General features: G+C 44.2%; 6 protein-coding genes across 6 annotated transcripts; 3 read left to right on the forward strand and 3 right to left on the reverse strand.

Moving 5' to 3' along the window:
* Positions 1 to 878: 878 nt before the first annotated feature.
* EAF01_006120 (uncharacterized protein) lies at positions 879 to 2,213 on the reverse strand (the record flags this gene model as incomplete). Its single annotated transcript, XM_038914374.1, has 4 exons — positions 879 to 999; positions 1,050 to 1,506; positions 1,557 to 1,943; positions 1,997 to 2,213. 4 exons carry the CDS (start codon positions 2,211 to 2,213, stop codon positions 879 to 881), a joined length of 1,182 nt encoding a protein of 393 aa, XP_038770823.1.
* Positions 2,214 to 3,956: 1,743 nt separating this feature from the next.
* Positions 3,957 to 5,492, forward strand: EAF01_006121 (uncharacterized protein; the record flags this gene model as incomplete). Its single annotated transcript, XM_038914375.1, has 5 exons — positions 3,957 to 4,080; positions 4,138 to 4,391; positions 4,442 to 4,533; positions 4,588 to 4,638; positions 4,697 to 5,492. The coding sequence occupies 5 exons, from the start codon at positions 3,957 to 3,959 to the stop codon at positions 5,490 to 5,492; spliced, it is 1,317 nt and encodes a 438-aa protein (XP_038770824.1).
* A 577-nt stretch (positions 5,493 to 6,069) lies between these two features.
* Positions 6,070 to 7,089, forward strand: EAF01_006122 (uncharacterized protein; the record flags this gene model as incomplete). The annotated part of the gene is made up of 3 exons (XM_038914376.1): positions 6,070 to 6,085; positions 6,236 to 7,022; positions 7,074 to 7,089. The coding sequence occupies 3 exons, from the start codon at positions 6,070 to 6,072 to the stop codon at positions 7,087 to 7,089; spliced, it is 819 nt and encodes a 272-aa protein (XP_038770825.1).
* Positions 7,090 to 7,662: 573 nt separating this feature from the next.
* Positions 7,663 to 9,126, reverse strand: EAF01_006123 (uncharacterized protein; the record flags this gene model as incomplete). Its single annotated transcript, XM_038914377.1, has 6 exons — positions 7,663 to 8,013; positions 8,137 to 8,291; positions 8,387 to 8,560; positions 8,656 to 8,805; positions 8,882 to 8,900; positions 9,028 to 9,126. 6 exons carry the CDS (start codon positions 9,124 to 9,126, stop codon positions 7,663 to 7,665), a joined length of 948 nt encoding a protein of 315 aa, XP_038770826.1.
* Positions 9,127 to 10,779: 1,653 nt separating this feature from the next.
* Positions 10,780 to 14,409, forward strand: EAF01_006124 (uncharacterized protein; the record flags this gene model as incomplete). Its single annotated transcript, XM_038914378.1, has 6 exons — positions 10,780 to 10,843; positions 10,912 to 11,045; positions 11,111 to 11,494; positions 11,543 to 11,609; positions 11,658 to 13,044; positions 13,092 to 14,409. The coding sequence occupies 6 exons, from the start codon at positions 10,780 to 10,782 to the stop codon at positions 14,407 to 14,409; spliced, it is 3,354 nt and encodes a 1,117-aa protein (XP_038770827.1).
* Positions 14,410 to 16,097: 1,688 nt separating this feature from the next.
* On the reverse strand, positions 16,098 to 17,949 carry EAF01_006125 (uncharacterized protein; the record flags this gene model as incomplete). The annotated part of the gene is made up of 2 exons (XM_038914379.1): positions 16,098 to 17,013; positions 17,063 to 17,949. The coding sequence occupies 2 exons, from the start codon at positions 17,947 to 17,949 to the stop codon at positions 16,098 to 16,100; spliced, it is 1,803 nt and encodes a 600-aa protein (XP_038770828.1).
* Between the last annotated feature and the right edge of the window lie 884 nt (positions 17,950 to 18,833).

Raw genomic sequence — 18,833 nt, forward strand, 5'->3', positions numbered from 1 at the left:
CAAATTTTCTCTACTGAAGCTTCACCATGACGTACAATCTTGAACTCTGTGCTATGTGTATTGGGTGAGGGGGGGGGGGGGGGCTGAAAGCAGAGGTTGTAAGTACCGATACGATATCATATAAGTGGTATAGCATGTCAACGAAGGATTTCACAGTCGAATTCAACAACTGAATCTAAACTGAATCTAAACTTAATCAATTCTCAATACCATGAATCAGTCCAACAAAGAAGAACCGGAGAACCCGTTGTTTTAGGGTTACTAGGCTATCTACCAAATCACTCCGTATCACCGCCAGCTAAGCCAGCGACCTGCACGCATTCCTTTTGCGAAACAGTGGCTTCACGTTGTGTGAGGTATTATTACTGTTGGCCATTTTTGCAAAATTGGCATCTCTAATCGGCCATCAGGATTGTGAGCTGGGCAGATGTGTTTCTTTTTTGCCGATCCGAGAAATGGTGTGCTTCGCGCTTCTTCTTCAGGCTACTGTAATTATATCTGGGTTTTATTCAATTGTAGATATTCTCTCGGCGAATCAATACATTGATTTCATTTTTGACCCTCAAACTCCCCGCCAATCAACCCCACAGGAACCAATGTTGAGGATATACCGTACCCTAAAAACCTAATGAGGAAGGCCCCTTTTCAAGCGAGCATAGAAGATGGATCTGTGGGGGCAATAAATGGATACGCTCAAACTACGGTTGATTGAAACTAGGTAAAAGAGTTTTAATTCATAGCAAGCTGTCCCGTCTGTACAGGTTCATGGAATTTTAAAGAAGTTCTTTTTTAAGTGGTATTCTTACAAAGTCAAGCGGTATGCCCAACCATCCCTCAATTATGCGATGCGCCATGCTAAAACGAAATCTATGTAACAATCATAGTTTTTGATATTCCAGCTTGCCTTCCAATTTCTTTGATTCTGCCACTTTACGAACAGCTTTATTGAAATCGTCCTGGTTGACAGCATCTCTGTAATCCTTGATAGCAAATAAACCACTAGAAAAGTTAGCAAAGTCTTATGTGTAATGTGCCGAAGGAATACATACGCTTCTGTGACAATATTTCGTAAATCAGCACCGTTTAAACCATCACTCATCTTTACCACACTTTCAAAGTCGACCTCGCCATCCATAACAACGCTGGAAGCATGAATCTTCATAATTTCCAATCGTCCGACCTCATTTGGCAGAGGAATCTCAATCTTCCTGTCGAGACGACCAGCTCTGAGAAGCGCAGGATCAAGGGTATCTGGGCGGTTAGTAGCCATGATAATCTTTGTCTTTCCCAAGTAATCGAAACCATCGAGTTGATTCAACAGTTCCATCAAGGTTCTCTGAATTTCACGATCTGCCGAAGTTCCCTCCGAAAATCTACGTCCACCAATGGCATCAATTTCGTCCATGAAGATAATACAAGGCTCGTGTTCCTTGGCATAACCAAACATCTCTCTGATCAGACGCGCAGATTCTCCAATGTACTTATCGACGATAGCAGATGAGACAACTACAGCACATTAGTATAACTGTGAAAATGATGTCAAGCAAAACTCCCACCCTTTAAAAAGTTTGTCTCCAAACTGCTGGCAACGGCTCTTGCTAACAATGTCTTTCCTGTTCCTGGAGGTCCATATAACAAAACACCCTTCGGAGGCTTGATACCAACTCGCAAGAACAATTCCGGATTTTTGAGTGGCAGTTCGATAACTTCTCGTAACTCTCTAATCTGTTCATTCAGACCACCAATTCCACCAAAACTCACCTGTCCTGGATCCTCCAAGGACATGTTATAAACAAGTGGATCGACCTCTCGAGGTAACATTCGCATAATCGTGAGAGTAGTCATGTCGAGTGCTACACGGGTTCCTTGTTTCAACTTCAACTTATCAACTTTTGACCTGCAGCCGACGACGTATCTGGGCCCAGATGATGCTTTGACGATGACTGGAATACTAATGTAAGTAATGTTGGATTTGAATTACCGCTGGCCTACTCACATCTCTCATCATCAAGTTGTTTCAAAACCTCGCCGATAATTTGTCCAACACTTTGTAGGGCTTTAATATTATCCTCTGTATGATCGAAGTCTTTCTGCAATCCCTTAATCTCTAGCCGTAAAGCCTTGAGCTTTGCCTCCCATTCTCTAGACTCCAATAACTTTTCCCTGAATGTGTTCAACGCACGTTCGCGTTCCATAACGCCGTCGCTAGCCATCTCGAATGTCGCAAGGTATTCGGTGGTATTATGGAATATTTTATTAGGTAGAGGTGATTGAATTATCGAAGAGGTAATGCGAGTGTTGTTTTCAAATTTGCGTAGAAGGTGTGTATGATGAAAGTAAAGGTATCAAGATGGCTTAACTAAGTTGCATGCGAAGCTCTTGTTGCCTGTGGATCGAGTGAGCTCCAAAATCTAAATGCCTGAGGTAAAGAGAAATATTAGTCAGGTCGTACTCGATTGAACCAATAAAGACAAAGCTCGATTTATACAGTATTTAGGTCAACCTCAACCTCAGAAATGAGAACCTAGTACTATCATATCTACCAAGTACATTTTCTTGGTTGATCATTACATCGCTCTGTTTATCTGCATATATTTATTACTATCAAGCGACACCTATACGGTACTTCGAGGTATCTCATTTGTCCGGCCTTCAATTCCTCTACAATTGTGCCATATCATCCAGATATCTACCCCCAAAGCCCCTCGACATCACCCGCAAGTAAGTATCAAGTGCTGCATTTAGAGATATAAAGCACCCAAAATTCGTAGAAGATACCTATGATTCCGCCTTCACATACCAATAAGATGAACTGGGGCTTTTTATATTTTTAATCCTCTTCCAACCTCAAGGTTTTGATTGTGACGATAGTGATGGAAGTTATGATGTGATCACTCAGGACATGTTCCATTACTATATTTCATCCCATGCAGATCACAGTGAATATCGGTCACCTTGGTAGGTAGTTACAGTGTTCGTCTTTTAGACTTAAGACTCAAGACTCAAGACTCAAGACCCAAGACCCAAGATCACTCACGAAACTTTCTTCAAGTCGGGTCCGGCTACCGGAGAGGCATATAGTACGACTAATAAGGATCGCAAAGCTATAATCTAGACATGGCATTGGCTTGAGATACTGCTCCGTAGACACACACGTAGCCATTTTTAGGTTTGAAAGTACTAGTAACAATCCGGCTCTCGTCTGTCAACAATGGTTGAGATTTAATGAGTACGGGACGTGCCATTCCTAAACATCGTTGGTGTTAGTTTAGTAGATACTAGGTAGTTTAGTAGGTCTGACTTGTACTTGGATTGTTTCAAACTTTCAACAAACAGCTTCCAAGATAGCTTCCAAGTTCAACATAATTCCACTTTATAGACAATTTGATACATTTCCACCCAAATTTGCATAAAATTGTGCCCAAACGTAGCTGTAAATACATTTATTGTTATCCAATCGAGCCAGTCAAGACTTCGGCGTAACTCACTTACTAAGAGTAACTCCGGCCAGACAGGGATTATAGGCTGGTACGGGAGGGGACGACGCATTGGCACGTTTGGTGGGGCGAGGGGTAGAAAAAGATCTCGTTCTTCTCTGTGACTCCAACTTCTTGATCTTCACTTTCTCACAATCACATCCTTCTTTTCCAAAACTCTCAATAAAATTCAAGGTAAGATCATCTTGATGACATCCCCCTTCTACTGTTGTCAGTATCTGGGTATTTACCTGCGATCAAAAGCTTCATATCTATCTCTTGATTAAAGTGAATCACTAAGTAGAGAAATAAGAAATAAGCTATAAGCTGAAGCTCGAATTGCTGCTATCACCCCACCATCCTCATCCATACTGATATTTTCTCCTTCAATCTCCGCCATTTATTCCAGCACTTTTGTCATTTGTAGAATTTGATCAATAGGCTCAAATACTAATGATAACTCCTCAACAGAAAGTCAAAATGGCCATCACTAAGATTCACGCCCGTTCCGTCTACGATTCTCGTGGAAACCCAACCGTCGAGGTTGACGTTGTCACTGAGACCGGTCTTCACCGTGCCATTGTTCCATCTGGTGCTTCCACTGGTACGTAAATCGCTCCAAATACTATAAACCCACAAGGCTGATCGGATGGCACTTCAGGTCAACACGAAGCCGTTGAGCTCCGTGATGGAGATAAGGACAAGTGGGCTGGAAAGGGTGTTACCAAGGCTGTCGCCAACGTCAATGATATCATTGGCCCAGCTCTTATCAAGGAGAACATTGATGTCAAGGATCAATCCAAGATTGATGAGTTCTTGAACAGCCTCGATGGAACCCCAAACAAGGGCAAGTTGGGCGCCAATGCCATTCTTGGTGTCTCTTTGGCTGTTGCCAAGGCCGGAGCTGCTGAGAAGGTCAGTCACAGTGCATTCTCACAATCGTTCATTTGCCTAATGCTCAATAGGGTATCCCACTTTACGCTCACGTTTCCGATCTTGCCGGAACCAAGAAGCCTTACGTTCTCCCTGTCCCATTCATGAACGTTCTTAACGGAGGGTAAGCAATCTGGTGGTTCTAAGAATTGTAGGTTAGCCCGCTGACAACGCATAGTTCCCACGCTGGTGGACGTTTGGCATTCCAAGAGTTCATGATCGTCCCTTCGTAAGTTACTACTTACCCATTCCACATCCAATAGATCATACGCTAATACAGTCTGCAGTGCTGCCCCATCTTTCACCGAAGCTCTCAGACAAGGTGCTGAAGTTTACCAAAAGCTCAAGTCACTCGCCAAGAAGAAGTACGGTCAATCTGCTGGTAACGTCGGAGACGAGGGTGGTGTTGCACCAGATATTCAAACTGCCGAGGAGGCTCTTGAGCTCATCACTGAGTCTATCGAGGCTGCTGGTTACACCGGAAAGATGAACATCGCCATGGACGTTGCCTCTAGCGAGTTCTACAAGGAGGATGCTAAGAAGTACGATTTGGACTTCAAGAACCCAGACAGTGACCCAACCAAGTGGATCACCTACGCTGAACTTGCCGATCAATACAAGAACCTCGCCAAGAAGTACCCAATTGTCAGCATTGAAGATCCATTCGCTGAAGATGACTGGGAGGCCTGGAGCTACTTCTACAAGTCTTCTGACTTCCAAATCGTCGGTGATGACTTGACTGTCACCAACCCAATCAGAATCAAGAAGGCCATTGAACTCAAGTCTTGCAATGCTCTCTTGTTAAAGGTTAACCAAATCGGTACTCTTACCGAGTCCATCCAAGCCGCCAAGGACTCCTTCGCTGCTGGATGGGGTGTTATGGTTTCTCACCGCTCCGGAGAGACTGAGGATGTCACCATTGCCGACATCGTTGTTGGTCTCCGTGCTGGTCAAATTAAGACTGGTGCTCCAGCTAGATCTGAGCGTTTGGCCAAGTTGAACCAGATCTTGAGAATCGAGGAGGAGCTCGGTGATAAGGCTGTTTATGCTGGAGAGAGCTTCAGAACTGCCGTCAATTTGTAAATGAGCCGAAGATACTTTGACAAAAGTAAGCTAGGTAGGTAACTGTGTTATGCGGGATGAGCGATACCATAGCCAGAGTAATGATGAATGATACCTAAAAATGAGAAACAATTTGAACAAAATACTTGTATAGAGTGTTGTGACTGTAACGGCGTTATTTTTACCTTATAAATGCAACATATTGTTTCCATGACTATAAAGAAACCAGATAGTTTTGTTACTATTGCATGCAGTGTGTGGATGTAGCTGGAAAGGTTCAAAATTGGTTGATGAGCTAACACATTTGTAACTGTACAAGGTTGATAAATTAGGGACCAATCAAGATTACCAGGTACTGCCTGTTCCGATCAGTCTAACTTATAACTACTGACAGTGGATACTTGACTATTAGCAAGTGCGGGCGCAAACCTAAAGACAAACTTACAAAATCCCTCTTTCTTGATATTTTCCTTTCCACCACCACAACACGTAGTGAAGACTATTACTGCAAGGCTTTTGAGACTCCAGGCTCAGTAATCGAAATAATCAAATCAGAATCGTTAAAAAAGGTCTTTTCGCCGGAAACCTAGTCTTGAAAATGCCCAACAAGTGGGGTAAGTGGCAGAAATATTTTATTTTTCCACGGCGTGTTCTACGCGGAATGTCTCATAGAATAACGAGCACTTTGAAAGTTTGGTTGGAAGATCTACCGCCATGCAAATGCACAAATAAAGCACTTTACTGACCGCTACTCTACCAAATAGATGAGGAATCCTCCGGAGAGGAATCATCGGAACCAACACCCGCACAAACTGCGGTTTCGAACCGAAGAAAGTTTGACGATGAGGAGGATGACGATGAAGTCTTAGATTCCTGGAGTGCCGCCGAAGATTCTGAAGTTGAGCGCGAGAAGGCAAAGGTTGAAGCCGAGCGAAAGGCCAAGGCTGATGCATTGGCTGCTGCAAACAAGAAGTCAAAGGCCCAACGTGTCGCTGAAAAGCAAGCGGAGAGAGCGCGACAACTGGCAGAAGGTAGTGATGAGAGCAGTGAAGAGGATGAGGCTACAAGAAGAGAACGCCTCAGACGAACTGAACAGGAATCCGATTTGAAGCACGCCGAGGATCTTTTTGGCAACATCGGTATCAACTCTCGCAAGTCTACAAGTGCCGCGAACGCAGTGCAAATTGATGAAAAGAACCCTGCAGCGACTGTCGATTTGACAACTCTCCCACTTTTCGATCCTAGAACCAAGCAGCAATTCGAGAAGCTCCGCGAAACTCTTGTCCCTCTTCTTACCAACAATGTCAAGAAAGCACATTACATCATCTTCTTACAAGAGTTCACTAAGCAGATCTCTAAGGATCTTCCAAGTGATCAAATCAAGAAGATCGCTAGTACACTGACGGCTTTGAGTAACGAGAAAATGAAAGAGGAGAAGGCAGCTGAAAAGGGAGGAAAGAAGTCTAAAGCACAGAAAACCAAGACTACCTTAAATGCAAGCAGGGACACTATGAGCAAAGATACCCAGGCCTACGATGATGATTTCGGAGAGTAAGTTTATGTTAACCCCTCTTCCACAAAACAATTACTGACGGGTTGCAGTGATGATTTTATGTGAAAGGGCTTCAGTTATGGTTATCACAACTCAGTCTCTCCAGCAACCATCAAAACTGAGAATACATCCCCAATCGAATTTTACGCGGTCCTACTCAGGTACAAAAGTATTACTAGTGTCTGGCGAGCCCCACACACTGCATATACTAAACCTACCGACGATGAAGTTGCTCCTTCACGAATGCACGACGAAACCTTGATACATAGATGGCAGCAAATGGTGCTGGGTCGGAATTTGAGTCGGTTTAGTGATTGGGGGGGGGTTAATGACATGACTGTTCTGATATTTCTAGGTTGCACTTCGGTTCTTCCTTGACTTCAAGGTTTGCTATACATACTAGTCGGATTCAAGCATGGATAGACATAGCGAGCACGACTGAACGTAATTTTGAGAATATACCTGCTTTTATACCTCTTTATACGATTTCCATCATCTCTCTGCTTCCGACATGCGATACACTATTTTAATTATAACTCCCAAGTCTAGGTTGAAGAGTCTATATGTAATATATGTAACAAATATTTTTACTCTATGCCCAATCCCACAAATTTAAAATTCCTGCTCGATTTCTGTATCTTATATCTTACTCGAACTTCTCGCCGACGTGTTCCTCTCACTCCCCAAAACTAGCGCAACATGATGACTGATAGCGACCAACTCTCCCTCCTCATCCCAAGCCGTCAACTCTATATCCATGCGCCCATTCCGAATCTGCTTTCGTTCAACTCGAATGAAAAGCCATTCAACGCCATTTGATGGGAGGGACTTCTTGAAATCTATGTTTAAACAAAGAGTTGGAAACCAGTACTTTGCGCCGGGAACGGAGGGTTTAGATTCAGAGGAGGTGGAAGAGGCATTGGTTGCTGAGATGAAGTCGGTGGGGAGCGAAAACATGTCACAAGCGTAGCCGAGACTTTCGTCAGTCCACTGGTTAGAATTTGGGTTAGATTTGTGGTTTGGTTAGGGTATAAGTTAAGAGAATATGGTAAGGGGATGGAGAAGGCGATTGAGAGTTTAGGCTCTGTATCATAAAAGAAGTGAGGTGCTTACAAATTCGCCAGTGGATAGTCGGATCCATTCGTCTGAGATGTTGGGAGAAGGCTGGGTGTGAGGAAAGTAAGTGTGGGCTTTTTTGCTAGCTTTACGGAAGTCAGGGAATGCCATGGCTTCGTGGTGATAGTTGGGGTCGCTGTCAGTTTTCAGGACTAAAACTCAAGGGTTAATTGGTGGGATTTAGGAAGGGGACATAGCAGGAAGGGACAAAGACGAGGGCGTTGGATGAAACATCGGTTATGCTTACGAGAAAGGGAGACAGGAACGGGGGCTGGATGGAGAACATGAGTGTGAGGAGAAGAAACGCCTTCTTCCGTCGTGGTATTAGAGTGCGTGATATAACCAACTACTTCAACGCGGTCACCTTGTGACAGGGTTACATGGAGAACAGATGTCTGCCTCCCGAGTTTGGTATCTTGGACTAAAGAGAACGTTAGTACATAGAAGGCAATCTATAAAACGAAAGATACATTTATATAATGCTCTCGACAAATAGAAGTCATGGGAAAGACCAACCGGTAAAGAGAGCAGAACCAGCTTCAGTGCGCCGCAAAAACTCTAGATGAAGTGTGATGGGGTTTGGTTGGTTCTGGGCTGACAGGGTGGTGCGAAAATGGAGGGCAGAGACTTGGAGAAAGACACCGGTTACGAAGCCGCCGTGGGGAACTAGATTCCTGGTAAGACAATGAATTCATTGGTAGATGGGCAACCAAATAGGATGCTTGGTAAGATGCTTATCTACCTGATCCAAAGCACCAGTCCTGCGTCAATTATTAGTATGATAATTCAGTAGCGAGATTGTACATTGGGAGTGAGATTATTCGCCATCATGCTTGTGTAGCTGGGAGTCATCAAATCAATTTATGTAGCATATATCAAGATTCTTACATCGGGAAAGTTTGCAGAGTAAGTATGCGAAGTCAATTGCTGGACCTTGGAAGCATCGGCAAAGTTGCTGCCTGTGTTTGATGAAGGAAGGGACGTCATGTCGTGTATACAAACGTGTTAGGTGAGACAAGATAAGGTATGGAATGATTGATGAAAGGGAGTACGAAACAATCAACGAAGCAAATCAAATTCTTTGGTCTAATTTTATATATGGGAAACCTGGGGAAGTTCTTGTGGAGAAGGGAAGGATGAAGGATATGGTGGAGGAGAGCCGTGGTATAGCGAGCGATATACCGAGGTTGATGTACCTTCTATCGCTTATCGATTAAAAGGGTGACAGGCTTGTACCTTCGGAGGTTTTTTGTTCTATTCTACGAGTGCTAGGTTATGTACTATGTACTATGTACTATGTAGGTATAGGCACCACCTACCTAGGCATGCACTGAAATTTATTAATGGAAGGTGCCTGTGTAGTAGGTAATCCGCAGCAGGGCAGGATCTCGTATTGAACATACGTTCAGTGTACAGAGTACGTAGTAAATCTATTTGCCGCGAATATGCATCTCTCGAAGGCAAATCTTCATATAGTTTTGATCACACACATTACTACTCGTATCAAACCTTGAGTGAAACTGGAACAGCCTCCAAGAATCGTGACTCTTTTATTATTAACTTGGCTGGATAAAAGAGACCCCCTGACTATCTACTTCCACTATCCATTTAGGTACCGAAAAGGCACTTGAAGCCCGTGGGGCCCGTTTAATGCCAAGTTATACTCCATCGCTTTGGAATACGTTAACAGCCCTGTGATTGTTGGTCCTGGCCCCGTTTCATTCACAAGCCCAATAATGTGCGTCGAGCACCAAGGGCATCCATCCATGGGCGTGGGTATGGGATGGGTATGCTTATGCTTATGCTTCAAGAGGCTGTGAATAATAATCATGGAGGCATTTGAATGTTGCTGGTATCAGTCATTAGGAAATGCAATAGTGAAAAATAAGAGTCAAAAGTAACACGAGACACTGCAGAGGGAAAGAATGCACGGGATTGTATCACATATAATAATCTAGAACTGGAGTGATATCCTTGCTTTGCTTACAAGTAAGATTTATCTCATTCCATTTATACATCTACTATTGCGACTACTGCTATTTACACTTACTCATCTACTTGATCCTTCATACCTTACATCTATCCACCCTCCCTCACAGTGGCTTCAGCATTCATGAAGTTAACAGCAGTGAAACGACTGTTGAAACAGACCCAGAGACAAACCCAGATGCAGAACCTACATCAGGGTTGCCTTTAATAAGAGACGAACTAAAGCAAAGGCTAATCTTTCACCACCACGACCAGCACCCCGTCTAGCGAGAACCTTACTGTACCGGTCTCCCAGTCTCCCAGTCTCCCAGTCTAGCTGCTAGGTAGTCCTCTTTACTTTCGACTCCAGCAATCCCATAGAGTTTAGGGTGCCATATCATATCAACCTTATACACCAGAATAATCAACTGAATCCCTTCTTTATTACATTTGTTCTTAATTACTATTATACGGATTAGATGCCAAAAACATTATCTTCTTTACAGTGTTCGACATTATTGTCAAGAGCAAGGGCCATACCTTTTGCAACAACTCCCAACTAGATAACTTTAGTGGGGTAAACCCTGAGAGACAGAGAGAGAGTGTGTGTGTGTTTGTCCGTGTTAAAGAGAGTGCGAGAGAGTGTGAGGAACGTACATACATAACAAGAAAATGGGTAATGTTAGTAGCAGACCAGATGATGGCGCGCCATTGTACTTGAGGGATCAAACTCGCCGTTAGTACTTCCATTGATGCTCATCAAATTTCGAGAGAGGGACGGGACTGATTATGATACACTACTAGTAACTATATCGTCCTTGTCAATCACCAATCAGCGAAGGAAAACACTCTTAAACATTGTTCCAAACGGCTTTCCAGCAACGAGAGTATCTGCGATTCGCGACCTTGGAGATAGTGCTGTGGTGGAATATGTCCAGGTAACGATTATACATACATATACATTGCATTTGTATTACCAAAAGTCCTAATTAGAATTCTGCAGGACCCTGAAACACTTCCTGGCGCCGCTCCCAGTTTCCTTATCAAAATCAATAACGAAGAAGAACTCAACTTCAACTTCACATTCATCATTCGACAATCGCAGGGGTTTCTACCTGCAGCGAATGGCGCAAAAGACGTGGTCGGATTGATAGATTCAGTTATAAACGGACTTACATATGTATCTGCCTCGACGGCGCGAGAAGTAGAGAACCTAGTCACTCGAGAATTTCATGCCGATCCGAATTTGCACAAGAATGCCAATGTACAATTGGTTGGAGATTATTCCACTGGAGGCAGTCAATCAGTATCGTTCGAATGGTCTTGGAAATGGAGACCTCCAAAGCCAACAGAGGATCGCGGGGGTGGTTGGAGAAATAATTGTAGTGTATGTTCGACCGAATCGCACATGTTACTCGTTCTGATATGTTTCTAGTTTCTCGAATATGATCAACGAGCGCATCGATTGAATACTCTAGCTAGCTTCTCGTTCTGGGTTTCAAGTAAGGCTCTAAATGATGTGGCCCACTCATCTACTAACAAGGACCTAGATTCACAACCGTTAAGTATGCCAGGCTCGCCATCTCCCCCATTCCATCTTGTTCCACCCCCAAAATTGCGACTTCCCTCTTCTCAATCCCTCGATTCTCGTGTGAGCGGACAAGAACTATCCTACGAAGATGCACCACCGTCGCCAAATCCCCTTAATCTCGATCTGGTCGTTGCTCAAAGTCAAATGACGGAGGTACCCAAGGTTGATGTTTCTTGTCAACGGCCGGGTGAAGATATGAGCGCCACCGAAGATGGGCCGTTATTCAGAGCTACTATGAAAGCATTGGAACAGAAAACTGGAAATATGCGCACACGGATGAAGAAGGTTCTCAGAAAGGCAGAGGCAGCGCAAATTGCACAGATGCAATGCAACGATGCCATTGGAGGATTTATGGAAGCGCTTCGAGAAGCATCTAATTCGAACGCAAACGCAGTTCAGCCCGCTTTGGACCATTACTTTGATAAGATTGCGCGGGAGATCCTACAGTATGAGAAGCAGAATGCCCTCAATCTCGAGAAAGTCATTATAGAGCCACTTGCAAAATTATATACCCTCGACATCAAACAAGCGGAGTCAAAGAAACGAGACTTCGAGGAAGAAAGTAAAGATTATTATGCATATGTCTCGCGATACTTGGGTCAACGTCAAGATTCGCTCAAACAGAAAAAGCGTGTTGAGAGCGATACAAAATACCAGACGAAACGTCGAAATTTTGAGCTGAAGCGTTTTGATTATTCTTCATTCATGCAAGATCTTCATGGGGGGCGAAAAGAACAAGAAGTTTTGTCGCATTTGACTAAGTATGCAGATGCTCAGACAAGGAGTTATCTCGCAGCAGCCAAGAAGGTGGAACAAATGCTTCCGCAGTTAGAAGCATTGAGTGCAGAAGTGCAGGATGCAGACAAAGAATTTCAATACCAGAGGACTGAACGTGAAGAAAAACGGCGCAATCTCGAGAAGAGTACTATCACATATGTAGAACCTGAGACAGTTCCTGCGGTCCCAGTTGAACCCATCGTACCTGGAACCTCGAGTTCAGGAAATGGCGCCTATACATCAGATTCTGAGCTGAACAGATCGGATAGCACAGGGCATCAACTGAGACCGGTGCCCACAAATAGTACGATTGCTACAGTCACCAATGGCGGCATGACGGAGTTTTCTAGATCTCCTGGTAGCCTCTCGTCTACAGTCGGAGGACAAGTAGGAAGCCCGGGCGCAAATCCTCGGTTTCGTGGCATACGCGACCTCGAAGAAAAAGATCACAGTCAAATCACGGCGAGTGAGAAGTTGGGCACGCAGCGTAAAGAGGGTCTTCTCTGGGCTTTAAGCAGGCCTGGTAGCCATGTTGATCCAAGGGGCCTAAATAAGCAAGCTTGGCACAAGTAAGTCTGACGCGCCATTGACGCAGTAACCTAACTGACTTTCATAGATTTTGGATTGTACTTGATGCCGGTAAACTCTCTGAGTATAGTAATTGGAAGCAGCGTCTAGACCTACACATGGAGCCCATAGATCTACGTATGGCATCTGTTCGTGAGGCTCGCGATGCTGAGCGCCGTTTTTGCTTTGAGGTCATAACACCTCATTATAAGAGAGTATATCAAGCAACATCGGAAGACGACATGAAGAATTGGATTTCCGCTATCAACAATGCGCTTCAGAGCGCGGTTGAGGGTAGAGGTATGAAAGACTACCCAGCCTTGGCGCCACAGCCCGAGCCTCATTCGATCCGAAGAGATATTGGGTCGATATTAACAGGAAAGAGTTCTTCGATGAACCACGGGCATTCTTCCAACCACACTAACATTTCTAGCACAAATAACGTGTTTAGACGAACGACTGTGGGTGCAAGACCTGCGTATGGCCGTTCGAGTAGTAGTAGCTTTGATGAAAGCCCAGATAAATTATTACAGCTTCTACGAGAAACGGATCAAGGAAACTGCTGGTGTGCGGATTGTGGATCTGGAATCAAAACAGAGTGGGTGTCGATCAACTTAGCCATCATTCTTTGTATCGAATGCAGTGGTATTCACCGCTCCCTTGGGACACATATCAGCAAAGTACGCTCCTTAACTCTCGATATCAATTCATTTACCACGGATATTGTTGAGTTACTTTTATTAGTTGGCAATCGTGTCTCTAATATGGTCTGGGAAGCTAGACTTGATCTAGCTACAAAACCCACACCACAAGCTACACGCGAGCAGAGACTAAAATTTATCACGGCCAAGTATGTTGACCGAGCCTTCGTGGAACCAATTTCATCCACCCTCTCACGATATGCCACAGCGGATGAGACCCTTCTTGCCGCCGTCAAGAAGAACGATGTCCAACAGGTGATATATGCCTTGGCGCTGAAGGCAAATCCCAATGTCACGGATAAGTCTCGCGGGACCCATTCGGTGTTTTTGGCTCTCGCCGCTGCTGATCCAGCATCTCCAGCACAAGTTACGTCCTCCACTCGAGTCGAGCCTCCTGCAAAGATTGTGCCGTTCCCAATTGCAGAAATGCTCATACAGCATGGGGCTGAGATCCCAACCTCATTACCCGCATTTCCTCTGAGTCGGAGCGCAACGCTATACATCGAACAAAAGACACAGCGTGCAGGGGGCACTAGCGATACCTTGGGAGCATTACCAACCACAATGACCCCACAGGATAAGCTCAAGGAGCGGGAGGCGAGACTGCAGAAGCGTGTTAGTGCTGGCGGACGACTAGCTAAAACGCCCATCCAGGAACGTTCATGAAATTTTTGATGGTATGACATGTCATGGTATGTTACTGAATGATGGATGATTTGGGGATACCATGGAATTAGCATTGTTGGCGTTTTTCGTGGTCTTGGTCTGAAATATTTTATTTTGTATTAGCTTAGGGTGGCTTGCTTATATTATAGCTGGAAAGGTGACTAGCAGATGGCTGGTAGGTTGGCACAATGATGAATGACACGGAGGTTTACTTCATTGTACATGTATAGTGAGCAGGCGGTATGGTATCGATATCCATCGTCGCTTGAGGAATTGAAATGAAAGCAGGCAAGCCACTCGACACCGGGATTTGGATAGGTTAGGTTAGGAAAAGGGGAGGAATAATATTAATGGAGCATGAGTTATTTGGAGTGGATAGGTTTAGTTGGGCTTGTCTCAATGGATGGATGGATGGGTACACATGCGATGTGGGATGGTGGAACCATGCTTTGTGTCATACACATACACATATACACATACACTACGTTATATTCTATGCATGCATGCCTACTAAGTACTCTATTGATTGTATGGATATCTATGCATGGCTCTGTGTTTGATTCCATCGAGCAGGTGAGATAAGCGAGGAGGATTCTCATACCTACCCTGCCTACCCATCTACCTTTGTGTGTGTGAAGTATAGTAGAAAATGGTATATGACACGACAGAGTTGATTGGAGAGTAGTTAGTTTGTATATACTGATATATATAAACACAAACGTGAAGTGAAGTGAAGTGCTACATCTTGATTCTTGGTTCTTGGCTTTTGGGGTTCGTTTACTGATATCACTCACTAGGTACCCAGGTAGGTAAAGTGAAGAATGTATTATTTATCTATAATCATATTAGTAATCGTATCAGTAGTGATAGTAATGTTACTCTTTATATGGTCATACATGTCTACCTATTTACATGCATCACATTTGTAGCATGCACAGCTGATAGGTAAACAGTGTTTATTTGCGCTTCCGCCTGCGTGAAAAAGCCCGTATACTTGTACTTCCTCGCGCGAATGATCATGTACATACGTACCTATCTACATAACAGAATATACATAGCAACCAAGCCATCGGATATTCATGCATAACGGTCCATTGCATGTTAAACTAACATGATCTAACTTTGAGTAAAGTAAAGGAAAGGAGTGTAAAGCATTAGAAACTACTGCGGAAAGGTATTTACATTGACTATATACTAACTAGACTATACTATGCTATACTATACTATACTTCACACAAAGCCACGCAACACAAAGCAAAGCAAAGCAAAGCAAAGCAATACAAGAAAAACCATGTGCTTCCATGGGTAATTTCAATCTCTTCCATTCTTCCCACCCTATTATCTCACCCTATTACCCCACCCTGGCCTAATGAATGGGATGATTATGGAAATAAGAACGGACAAATAGGCCCTAGTAAAGGGTATCAAAAAAGGGACTTCGCGTAAATGGAAAAAATAAAGAAAAGCGTTATTAAGTTAGGTATGGTGTAATCGTGAGGGAGTATCTCACTCGTCGACTCGCATCCAGTGTGGTGGTGTCCATTAACTTCTTGCTCTTCACCCCCTTGACCCTCACATGAGTCCATATTGCAAGAGGCCCCGGTCGTGGCCGATTATGTAAGTATTGTAAATAGGTCTCGTCTTTGATCGTAGCCGTCAGCGAAACTATTCATTCACAATCCTCTTCATCACGCTGTCTCGGGAGGATTTCCATTTTCCTCCCTAGGGGCCTTCGACTTCCCCGGTACATAATCCTTCTTCAGATCCTTGACTGCCTGACTTGGATCTTCGAGCCCAGCAACCAGTCTCTCCCTCTTGCTCTTGCGTCCTGAGCCCACCATATCGTTCAAATCTTCCTCGTCACTACTACTAATCTCGTCATCTGAGTTCTGCACCATGTTGATTTCCTTTCCTTCCTTCTTCTTGCGTTCTCGTTGTCCTTGTTTCATCTTGGTAAGATGGTCGTCGGTGCATTCTTTCGTGACGATGTGAAGACCCGGAAGATTCTCATTGAGGAATTTCTTGAGGAGGGGAAGTAGGGAGCCCTTTGGTCGGTAAGTGCCGCTGTCATTGTCGATCACCAGTTCGTAATGGCTGGGGTCTTTGGGAGGTGCATCGTGGGGCGGTCCTCCTGGAAGCTCTTCGATTGGGTGAGTAGATTGGCTGGGATCATCAGCTGATCGACGTGGGTGTTTGAGTCGACGAATGAAGAATTCTCCAGAACACGCAATATAAATATTTACATCGCTGTGCATGGTATGTTTTGACAAAAGGTCCACCCCGAACTCCTTACCTGTTTCGGTAAATCGAAGAAGTCCATCGAGTGAGAGTACATAAGTGAATATCCTTGCGCCTTCATCAAAGTGTACCATTTTGAGAAATTGCACTGCGGCTTCTTCTGATCGGGCTTTGAATACTCCGTATTCTGTACTATTACTGAAATTATACACACGGGCGTGCTGGTGATGAAGAGCTTTGTTCAAGACTCGTCCTCGTAGACCTGCTTTAGAAAACATTCCTTTTACGAAAGGCTTGAATTCGACAAAGCGATGGTATAACTCTGCGGGCACTGGACCTTGAAGTTGTATCTGATTTGCTTGGAAGCTAATTCGTTAATAAGTCAGAATTCTAAGTACGAAGGAGAGTTGCTTACTCGTATTTCTCAGTCTGTGGCTTGTCTCCCGACGAACTTCCAGGCACTTTAGTACCAGCCAATCTTCCTATCATGGGCGAATAATGCTTGAAGAAATATGTTTCCGCGACGGTATACATTCTGCCATATGGTTGCTCGGATGGTCCCAAGAATTCCGCGCTGACATATAGTGTACCATCCATGTGAACATTGCTATCAAACATAGCCGCGCAAGCTCGTACTCCATACGCTCTCTTGCTACCCATTCTCTTTTTGATATCAAATCCTTTCTCTTTGAAACCCTGCCAATTTGGACCCAATGATTCCACATGAATTGTAACGTTTCCCAGTCGATCGTCATGATCTGCGGGGTCTTCATCATATAAACGGCATTTCAGACGGAAGCCACTTCCAGGAATACCAGCTACCGTCCAAGTCTTATTCCATTCTGGATTTGTATTTTTGTGTATCGTTTGAGTTCGCAAAACAAGATCTGGATCTTCCTTATGTCGTTTCAATAGCGAGGATGTCAAAGTTGCTGTAAGGAAAGGGTCGGAGGAGCGAGAGTTGAGATCCGAGGCAGGAAGATTCTCAGCTCTGTGAAAGGTAAATCGTACAGTATAACCATCTCGCGCATGGGGAATTGGCGTCGCATCGAAACCGCCAGGAGGATTGGCCTTATCTTTTAACTTCTGCTGTTTCGAGGTAACTTTTTCCTTTGCTGATTGCAATTGGCCATGGTGTTGTTTCTCTGGGTCACCATTCTGTTGTGTACCGTTTTGCGCCGGAGTTACTTGGGCTGCTGGGCTCTCTTGCGCTGGAACTGCTTGCGATGGAGTCTCTTGCGCAGGGCGATTCACGCCATTTGACATGTCGCCGAGTGCTTGACGATCGACTTTTTCCGACATCTTAATTTATACTCTCCAGGAGAGTTCAGATTATTCCGCGGAGAGAGGGCGTAATATTGCGCCAAGAAGAGTCTTATGATTGTCGTTGTGAAATGAGCTGACAGCCCAGCTTTGTATGACAAGAAAATGCGATACGGAAGGAGGGGAGTAAAAAAGACGGGAAGAATAAATCGAATGTCCTCAAAGTGACCAATTGAAGGGAGAGAAAGGAAAGGATTATAATAAACACGATGAGGCGCCGAAACGGGTTGGACCTAGGTAGGTAAGCCTTTTATTAATAAATGGGTTAATTATGTCGATACAAGGTCGATACAAGGTGAATGCGTACAATGGGCGCGAGTCAACGATGGAAAGTTTGGCGCACGGGTACCACTGGGGTTTGTGATGAAGTCGGATGGAAGTGGGAGGGAGATTGTTAATATTATTTAAGATGTTATTAATATTATTTAAGATATTTAGGGTCTCGTACCGGAACGACTGATTCAAGCTTTTGCCAAGATGGATAGCATGAGGAAAATAGCTGGCTCGATGGGTAGATGGGTAGTTCACTTGGCAAGGTGGAAAAGTTGACGGGACGATAGGAAGAGGGCTGAAAGGAAAGGTCGAGTTGTACTAATACTTGGTCCTGGTTTTTATACCGGCACTTGTATATGGATTACCTACCGACCAACTCCATCACCAACCATTCCCAGGTCTCCCGAGGTCTGAGTAGTCTCACGCTCTAGTCTCACGCTCTAGTCTCCCTCCCCAGGGATCTTCTTTCTTTTTACAACGGTGAGTTCTAATTTTAAGCTTACTTCCCTCAAGCAAGTCTGTCTGGTGTACATGCAATCAATTAATAATAAAAACCAAGTTTCCAAGAATTTCACAAGGGAATCAGGAAG

Source organism: Botrytis porri, assembly GCF_014898465.1.
Source record: "Botrytis porri strain MUCL 3234 chromosome Unknown BPOR_007, whole genome shotgun sequence".
NCBI classification, from domain to species: Eukaryota; Fungi; Ascomycota; class Leotiomycetes; order Helotiales; family Sclerotiniaceae; genus Botrytis; species Botrytis porri.